Here is an 8,414-nt window from a genome sequence, read left to right as displayed (position 1 = left end):
AGAGAGAGATCAAGTTCAACGTTGATGGCTCCTCTAGAGGCAAACTAAGGTTTGGTGGTTATGGTGGTAGGGGTGAAGGGTAGCTCAATTATATCCACCCAACCCTTAAAAATTTTGAAAATTTTTATCTATTATATATATATATATTTTAATCACCCTTTCTAAAATTTTTAAATTTTTTATATATTATATATTTTACCTTTTAATGACCCCCTCAAAATAATTTTTTATTTAATTAATACAAATAAAAAATAATAAAATGATCCTACAAATTCTATTAAACTTTACCTTAATTTAAGTTTCTCCATACTTTTTTCTCTCTTTCTCTTTCTTTTCTCTTTTATCCTTTTATCACTATCAAAACACACTTCATTCTTCAAGAAATTAGAAGGAAGTAAAGTTTTATGTTATATTCTTTTTTCTATTTATATTATTATTATTTATATTTGTTTATTTTTTTCATTTCTATTTTATTTTCTCATGTATTTTAAGTTTTTGTAGATTTTCTTTTCCAAATTTTTGTGAACCATTAACCATGTTCTTCTTTTTTCTTCTTTGTTATGTGGGTTCTATGTTCTACTTGCCATTTTTTTCTATTATATGAATTTTATTTTCCATGATTTTAGTCTTTAAAAATTAAAAACTTATTATGTAATTCTCAAATATACGTTATAGTGTTACACTTTTGGTTATTGCTTAAAATTTCATCAATGTATTATTTTTTTATCAATCTTTATTATATAAAAGGAAATTATTTTGAGTATGTCTTTTTTATGTGTTTTAAATTTTATATTTAGTTGAAAAGAAATTATCTTGAGTATATAAGAGGAAATTATCTTAAATATTTAATCATTAAACAATCTTGATTATATAAAAGAGAAAATTATTAGTCATGTATATCATATTTAACTATTTATATTTTTTGCATTATAGTTTTATATTTAGTATTTTAAGTTTAAATAGAAATAAAATAAAAATATTGGATATTGACTACATTAAGTTTTTTAATATTTGATTAAAGTATGAGTATATTGAAAATAATTGACAGATTTTTTAAAAGAAAATATGCAAATCATTCAAATGATTCTTCTACACTTGAACTAGCAAGCCTCAATGCTTCAACTTATACAAGAGCAGGAAATATCATCGACCACAACTCTTCTAAAGAATTATTGTAAGTCTTTCTTTTATGATTCTTTTTAATTTACATGTTATATAAAATTATTATTTATTATGAATCTTTTGATTGTTGATTAAGTTCAACATATTAATTTTAAAAATTTTAACCCTTGTTTCTCTTTATCTTTGGCCCCTCCAACAAAAGTTGGCTAGCTTCACTTCTGAATGGTGGGGTATTGAGTAACTATGCAGGATTAGTTATTGGTGTCTTTTTTTATCCACTTGACATCCTTGATTCTAACCACGTTGAACTCTTGGCCATTTTACATGCATTGCGTCTATATGCTCATTTTCCTTTTGCAAGCTCGAAACTAACTATTGAATCGAACTCTAAGGTTGCTTTAGCATGGGTGTCTAATATCGACAAACGACCCTAGGACAAATGGAATGTGTTTAACGAGCTAGATGTGTTGCTCACTTTCATGGGCATGGTTTCTTTCACGTACATATAGAGGGAGGGTAACTCCTTTGCAGACTCTTTGGCCAAGTTTGGGGTGGACAAGAGCTCCACGTATCTTCTCAAACTGGTGGTAATCTTTGCTTTTGTTATTCTATTTAGCTTGCTACTTCACGTTGATCCTTTACTACTGCTAATGTTGTTGTGGATGAATTATTGCTGCCTATGTGGCTGTACTATGTTGCTTCTTGCCGCCTTTGTTGCTCTTCTACGCTACATGTTCAGTCTCATGTTCATTCTTCTTAGCTGTTGATAGCATGTTAAGGATGAGCTTATGTGGATGAATTATGTAATTATTAAGCTGTTTTTATGTATAATGGTACTGAGTACCATTAGGCGAGTCCATTGTCCAATGGTACTAAGCGCTCGTTTCCTTTTGTATGCTGATTTAATCTTCAATTAAGGGTTGATCCTAACGCTGTATCTATCATAATTATTAATATTAATACTTGATTGGTTGAGCAAAACAAAAAAAAAAGTTAATATTATAAAATATTAATATAAAAAAACAAAAATTAAAACTATTTTAAAAAAATTTCATGGTAATTAAATTAAACACAGACATTTAATTTATAATGAAAAAAATTATATATTACTACAAAGTAAAAGCAAAAAAGAAAGAGCCTAGGAAGTATTCATTTGTAAATACCTCATTTGGTGTATGTAAAGTAAATCATATCCTCATGGTGGTCCTGCAACAACGTCCACTAAAATCGAATCGTAATGACTGTGTGTACTTTTTATTGCCCTTAAAAGATCACCTTCATACTTGTTGTCTATACCTGTCATGCCCAAAATTAATTAAAAAAAATTGAAAAAACGTGCAGGATTGGCTTCTGAAAAGCTAGTGGCCGTGGCACGTGCATGTTGGAATGAGTGTCTTGGCATTTGACTAATTTCAAGTCTTGATGAAGCAGACTAATGTTCTGGAAAACGAGGTTGGCTGCCAAGGCATCTATACATAAGTGCCTTGAGTTTGGGTTATACGTACCCCCACATGCCATATATATCAAATCAATTGTGCATGGCACGTGCTGCACATGTTGGTTATTTATGCCCCTTCCTTGGACAAGTTTGTATTTTCCTCGTAAATTGACATTAAGAGTTGTCTTTTAAACGACGAAAGCGAAGAGAAACTACATTAACATTGTTGAACTTTCAAGATTAAGACAGTTAAAATTAACTGTGTACATATTTAATGGTTCACACGTCTGATCATCACAATTATGTCAATCAAGTCGGCGCTTTGGCCCAATAACACTACATCATTTCAGTTCATGACGAAGCTTGATAGATATATGTATTATTAAAGGGCTTTAGGGTAGCTGGGAGAGCAAACTTGTATTTTGTTTTTGTTGCGATTGGACAAATAATCACGACGGTATATCTACAGATCGAAATACTTATACATATTTGGATTCAATGATGCGTATGATTAACTTATTCTTTTTTTTTAAAAAAAAATTGTTCATGCAAAAATAAGCACCCGCCCTTGTTCAAGACGTGGTACGGAGATATGAGCCCAAAAGGAAGGGTAGGTACTGTACCTGACGTTTTAAATGAGGTTTTAAGTCTGAATTGACCAGTACCATAAGCTTAATATAATAATAATAATATTAAAATGTTCCAACAATTATGATTAAAAATATTAAAATGTTTGAATAAATATAAGTGACAATATACTAAAATGTTTCCAAAAAAAATTTATAAATAAAGAAATATTAAAATGTCCCAACTTCTAAGGAAGACCCTTTGGTAATTCCCTGGATTTTCATGGCATTATATATTTGCAAACACAATCCAAATTCCAAACTTGATGCGCCCAATGTTCCTTTTGTTAGGCCCAAACACAACGAATGGATCAGTAACTATCCACAGACTCTCTTGGGCCCTATTCTAAACCTAAAAATGACTCTTTTTTTTTTCTCTTAAATTATTAGAAAACATAAATTGTTAATTATAAATTTGTGGCATATTGCACGTCATTTTTTCTAGAATGCCAAACAAGGCATGAGTTGCCCCAACTTTTGTTACCAAAAACATCTCCATATTACTCTTCATAAATATCTTCACTGTCAACCTGTCTGTGACTGAGAATAGGCAGAAAGCTAAAAGAGATCCTTGCCTGCACATCATATCTAACTTCTGCATCGTAACTACTTAGCACCACACTGCAATATAAATCATAAGAAAAAAAAATAGAAAGCGAAACTTGTGTATGCTGGAAATTAGGCATTGTCCAATTTGACTATTTACATGCTTGTTTTGATGTCAATCAGGCTTTGAAGTGCTGTAGGATATATATATATATATATATAGCATGATTTTTATTGATCATCATGTAGAAATTATATATATATACCCTTAGCCAATAATAGAACCATGGACGGTAGGTATCTAATTCTTACTTTATATAATATCAATATTGACGCTTTTAGCCTAACATGCTGGAACATTATAAAAGGACCAGACAGATGATGCAATTTGAGCATTGAGATAATTAATATTCCCTTGTATTCTTATTCTCTCCCTTCATCTTTCCTCTTCTCAGCAAGCTCAGTCCTTCCGCAATGGCTACGACGGATCATAGGAATGAGATAGTCCCAGTGGATCAAACTCCAACACCCCAAAGGCCAGACACAGTTCGCAATTCATTTCTACAACACTACCCTCCTGATTTTCCAAGAAAGGTATAACAGTTTTTCAAGGCTCAGCCTACACCATCTCAAAACATATAAAACATCTTACTTACATAAAACTATATATGTGTACCCTTCCCTTTTGTAAATACCATTTGACTGATATAACTAATTCATGTACATGTAAAAGGTGTTTGCCGAGGTCATAGCAACCTACTTGCTGGTGTTTGTGACATGTGGATCAGCTGCTGTGAGTTCCACTGACGAAAACAAAATCTCAAGGCTTGGAGCTTCAGTTGCCGGCGGTCTTATAGTAACTGTAATGATCTATGCAGTTGGGCATGTCTCTGGTGCACACATGAACCCAGCTGTTACTGTGGCATTTGCAGCTGTCAGACATTTTCCATGGAAACAGGTATATGTGTTTTCGCTTAGGAAACAATGAAAATAAATAACATTAAACAAACAAAGCAAAATAATAGAATCTCCAATGATCTTCTTCAGTTTCTTTTTTCTCTGTAGTGTAGTTTCTTTGATGTTCTCAAATTTTGTTTAGCAAGGTGGTTAGCCAGGTTTCATCGATAGACAATTGGATTGCTAGGGGCACATGGCAAACAGCAAGGTGGGGTCGAGCCTAGGGTTCACTAGGACCACGGGAATCAACGACATTTAATGGTTTTGAACCTGAGCTTCACTTGGCCACAATTAGCACATACCATACCTGCCAAAGGATGGGAGCATTCATTGGCCAAAAAAATTATTGAACATTTATTTTTTTTATTCACTAAAAATAGTGCCCAACTAACCAACCCCCTCATTGGTAGATATCCAAATACAAAAGCAAAGACTTTGGAGTTTATTTTGAAAATATATAATATATATTTCATTTTCAAAATATTATATAGGAGTGGTTGGACTTGGAACTATATATATGCTTATCTACTGAGTAGCATAACAAATGAAAAATAGAACAAAATGAATAAATGCATGGACGAATACGTATTGTTTGATCACTTAATAATTCCAAGCCTTTTTTGTTTTCTTTCCAAAGAAACAGAATTTTTAAATGCAACATGCATGTTGTTTGAGATCAATTTATAATTAATTGTGTGGACAATAGCAATAATTATACCCAAATTGCACTAATTATAATTTCAAGAGCAAACACAAATAGATTAAATAAAGCCTTTGGCGGGGTTTAATTTATTGCAGGTCCCATTTTATGCTGCAGCTCAATTCACGGGATCAATTTCTGCATCGTTCACACTTAGAGTATTATTGCATCCGATAAAACTTCTTGGCACAACATCACCTTCAGGATCGGATGTTCAAGCTCTAGTCATGGAAATGGTCGTCACATTTTCAATGATGTTTGTTACTTCAGCTGTAGCAACTGATACTAAAGCGGTAGCAGTCTATTTCACTGTCACAATTAATCCTCCATCACATGAAATGAGATATACACTATAATAAATATTTTTAATAATAAACACTTTTCATTTTAAAGTAAAATCGCATATGGCATGTTCTTTCCAAAGTTTATTCAATTTGGTCATATTTATTTATTTTAGGTACAATTGAGTCCTTGATGTTTTCATGTTTCCATGCTGACAGGTAGGAGAGCTAGCGGGCATGGCTGTTGGTTCTGCGGTCTGCATAACTTCAATCTTGGCAGGGTAAGCAACTTGGGGACTCTTCATTTACGAGTCTAGTTTCTCATTTTGCTTTTTCTTGGTTGAGATTGTATGCCAATTCTTGTACAATATGGCCGTGCCACCGATTAGACCACTAGTGAGGTTAAAGTTACCCTTAAGAAAAGTCCTGTAACCTTACAATGGACATGCAGGACGCCTAAAATGGAGACATTCACTCTGTCCAAATTGTTTCCTTAAGATTCTCTTGGTATGGATTCTTCAGTAGATGACACAAAATAAAGAATGAAAAACATAAGTGCATCAACAAAAGCCATGTAATACTAACAAGTTGTCTAGGCATCTTCAGACCAATATCAGGTGGATCAATGAACCCAGCAAGGACCATAGGACCAGCACTTGCTAGTGCTCACTACAAGGCAATTTGGGTGTACGTGGTAGGACCAGTGACAGGAACCGTGATGGGGGCATGGTCTTACAGTCGGATTCGGGCAACAGACAAGCCGGTTCAAGCAATCGCTCCACAATCATCTTCATTCAAACTTCGCCGGATGAGGGGCCAAGATGGAGAGCTTCCAAACAAAGACCCTTTCGATGATCTTTGAATTGATCCACTTTGCAACATCAAGGGCAATCCTCACTAGCCTTTTTCATGTACCCTGAAAAGCTAGATTATGAGCTTAGCACAAATGTTCTTGCATTTGTAGTTCTGATAAAGAGTGTAAGCTATAGTAAATAGAATTAAGAATGTAATATAAAATAATGGTAAAGAAGAAGCCAAGCCTGCTCCGGCTACTTCAACATGAAACCAAGTTTCCTGTGTTGCCAAAAATGCATTTTGTAAAAGAAGTCTGTCCAGGGTCGGAGTCAGTCAACTTGTGTTAGAGGGATCAAAGATAAAAAGGAATAAAGATTAAAACTTTTTAAAACTAATACACTAAATTTAATCAATAATCAAACGATTCGTAATAAATAATTTTATATAACATGTAAATCAAAAAGAATAAAAAAAAAAGACTTACAATAGTATTATAAGAAACTTGTGATGAATGATATTTTATAGATTCAGATTCAAATTCAGATTCATTCATTATTGACTTTATACTAAAAAGGCTAGTAATATCTTTTTTAATATAAACAACTAAATTATCTATAAGAAACTTATCACTTATTTAATTTCGAAATCTTTCTTTCACAATTTTCTTTAAACTTGGTGGCTCAAGTATAAGAAAATCATTTCGATGATTTATATATTTTCTTTTAAAGAATTTGTTCATTGTTATAAACTTATTCATACTTAAATTAAACTTTTAAAAAATGAATGCAGTTAACATATAATATTTTTATTTATTTATATTTAAATTTAAAATACTAAATATAAATATATAAATACGAGATTTCATATAATAGTTAAATAATATAAAAAGAAAGATGAAGATAAAAGAAAATTTTACTTTTTTTTAGTTTTATATAATAATGGTGAGTGGTCATTATCCAAGTTCATAAATCTCTTTTAAAAAATGAAGTGTGCTTTCATAGTGAGTTATATAAAAGAGAGTACAGTACAGTAAAAATAAAAAGACAAAAGAAAAGAGAAAGAGAAAAGGAAAGAGAGAGAAAGGGGAGTGAAAAAATTTAATTAAGAATTAAGATAAAATTGAGTAAAATTTGTAGAGTTATTTTATTATATTTTTTTATATAAATTATTAAATAAAAAATTTATTTGAAAAGGTATAAAAAAATATAAAATAAATAAATATAATTTCAAAATTTTTGAAGAGGTCACAGCCTCATAAATATTCTATTTCTCATAAAATTAAAAAGATCTATGTATACTAAAATTTTTGGGGACGGCCGCCGTCCCTGAGTCTGTCATTGGATGCCAAACGTCGCGCATTAAACAAGAAAGGATAAACAAAGAATCAGAAATTCACAAGTCTGTTTTCAGAACCACAGACAACAAGAGAAACAACGAAAGATGGATTATTATATCATTCCATGACAGATATGTGGACCTCCGCAAGAGTGGCATGCTCCCATTAAAGAACTAAATGATTAGGACATTGGCTGGGAAGTATCAAACCGGGGCATATGAATATTCCCAGTTTGGGTAATTGACATGGAATTATTATATGGAAAAGACGGATTGGTCAACCGCCAAAGGCAGCTCATTGTTGGAAGTTTGAACTCTTTATTTCCATTTTAATGAATAAGTCGTCGCTACATTTTCTTTAAAAAACGATTTAAAGATAATTGATAATATTGTTAAACTTTTACCTTTAATCTCAATGATCTAACATTCAAATGACGAGTCAATTGTTTAACCATACGCATACATCATTCTAAACAACTTCATATTTTATTTTAAATAAATAGTGCTTTATATGTTTTAAAATTGCAAGAGGACTATTTTCAATATTTTTTTTATTAAGAATAAACTAATGTGTGTCACGTGATTAAAAAAATGGAAGCTAGAACGTCACCTCA

The 8,414-nt window shown here is 31.7% G+C and overlaps 1 protein-coding gene across 1 annotated transcript; it reads left to right on the top strand.

Annotated features, from left to right (window-relative positions):
- The first annotated feature begins 4,111 nt into the window (after positions 1-4,111).
- Positions 4,112-6,759, top strand: LOC18601520 (aquaporin NIP2-1-like). Its single transcript, XM_007032480.3, has 5 exons — positions 4,112-4,326; positions 4,466-4,690; positions 5,488-5,682; positions 5,890-5,951; positions 6,277-6,759. Exons 1-5 carry the CDS (start codon positions 4,207-4,209, stop codon positions 6,530-6,532), a joined length of 858 nt encoding a protein of 285 aa, XP_007032542.2. The 5' UTR covers positions 4,112-4,206; the 3' UTR covers positions 6,533-6,759.
- Positions 6,760-8,414: the final 1,655 nt, after the last annotated feature.

The sequence above is a fragment of the Theobroma cacao genome, chromosome 4, assembly GCF_053813885.1.
Source record: "Theobroma cacao isolate CCN51 chromosome 4, ASM5381388v1, whole genome shotgun sequence".
In the NCBI taxonomy this organism is placed as follows: Eukaryota; Viridiplantae; Streptophyta; class Magnoliopsida; order Malvales; family Malvaceae; genus Theobroma; species Theobroma cacao.
This window is presented reverse-complemented; position numbering and strand designations above follow the sequence as displayed.

Coding starts and splice junctions, on each gene's coding strand:
- LOC18601520 (XM_007032480.3), top strand. CDS start 4,207: ATGGCTACGACGGATCATAGGAATGAGATAGTCCCAGTGGATCAAACT. Junction 4,691..5,487: donor GACATTTTCCATGGAAACAG/GTATATGTGTTT, acceptor AATTTATTGCAG/GTCCCATTTTATGCTGCAGC. Junction 5,952..6,276: donor ATAACTTCAATCTTGGCAGG/GTAAGCAACTTG, acceptor AGGCATCTTCAG/ACCAATATCAGGTGGATCAA.